The sequence below is a fragment of the Acyrthosiphon pisum genome, chromosome A1 (genome assembly GCF_005508785.2).
Source record: "Acyrthosiphon pisum isolate AL4f chromosome A1, pea_aphid_22Mar2018_4r6ur, whole genome shotgun sequence".
Lineage (NCBI taxonomy): Eukaryota > Metazoa > Arthropoda > Insecta > Hemiptera > Aphididae > Acyrthosiphon > Acyrthosiphon pisum.
The window spans coordinates 28,446,316-28,447,376 of NC_042494.1; the positions used below are offsets into that span (position 1 = coordinate 28,446,316).

Consider the following 1,061-nt stretch of genomic DNA (forward strand, 5'->3'; position numbering starts at 1 on the left):
TAAAATGATAAAAAATATGCTGTACTTTGTAGTTCTTTTGCTTGTAGTACTTATGAGCTTTGGAGTTAGCAGACGATCAATTTTGTACCCTGACTCTGATCCTGAATGGATTTTAATCCGAGAAATATTCTTACAACCATATTTTATGTTATACGGAGAGGTATTTATAAACAACTTAATAATTTAATAATTTTTATAATTTATAATATAATATTATTTAGGTGTATGCTGATCAAATTTATCCAGGGTGTGATGAATCAGCTGGCATGCCAAACTGCCAAACTGGTAGATGGGTTACACCATTAGTAATGGCTATGTACTTATTAGTTGCCAATATTTTACTTATTAATCTCTTGATCGCAGTTTTCAATAACATTTTCAATGATATAAATGCTATATCTCATCAGGTAATTATTAAATAATAAGTACTGTAAAAATTGGTTTCAACAAATTCTAAGGGGCTGAGTTTTCTCATTGCAGTAGCGGATCCAGATGTTACCCAATGGGGAGATTAAATTGTCTTTTTGGCTAAAGTAAAATATTATAATAAAAAAGACAGCCCAAGGGGGGGGGGGGTGGTTCGAACACCCCTTCGCCACCCCTCGTATCTGCCACTGTCTCTTTGTAACTCATAGCTCGTTTTATGTAGTTAGAACGATTACTCGTTGTAAATAGGAAGCGAGAAATTACAAAAAAAAAAAATAAAAAATTGACATTACTGAAAAACCTTAATTAAACTAACAACACAATATCTTTAGAAGTTTTCACTTTTACTGACTATACCCTAATCACTATCGGTATTTGCTCTTTGCAGCAGATATCTTGTTCTAATCTCATCCTAACCATAGACTTATAATTTCACTAAAGCGCGGTCTATATATTATAAGTCTATGATCCTAACTGATGCTTGTTTAGTGATTTCTACTGCATTTACAAAAATACTATAATATACTATGGGTGATCTACCTGAGGCTGGTGACTTAACCTGTATCTTGTAAGATGGTACTACTTATGTTTGGGTTTTTATGTATGAATGAAATTATATGTGAATGCTCTTAAGA

At 32.3% G+C, this 1,061-nt stretch overlaps 1 protein-coding gene across 1 annotated transcript; it reads left to right on the plus strand.

Moving 5' to 3' along the window:
- The first annotated feature begins 6 nt into the window (after positions 1-6).
- On the plus strand, positions 7-1,055 carry LOC115033692 (transient receptor potential cation channel trpm-like). Its single transcript, XM_029486891.1, has 2 exons — positions 7-160; positions 222-1,055. The coding sequence occupies exons 1-2, from the start codon at positions 17-19 to the stop codon at positions 420-422; spliced, it is 345 nt and encodes a 114-aa protein (XP_029342751.1). The 5' UTR covers positions 7-16; the 3' UTR covers positions 423-1,055.
- Positions 1,056-1,061: the final 6 nt, after the last annotated feature.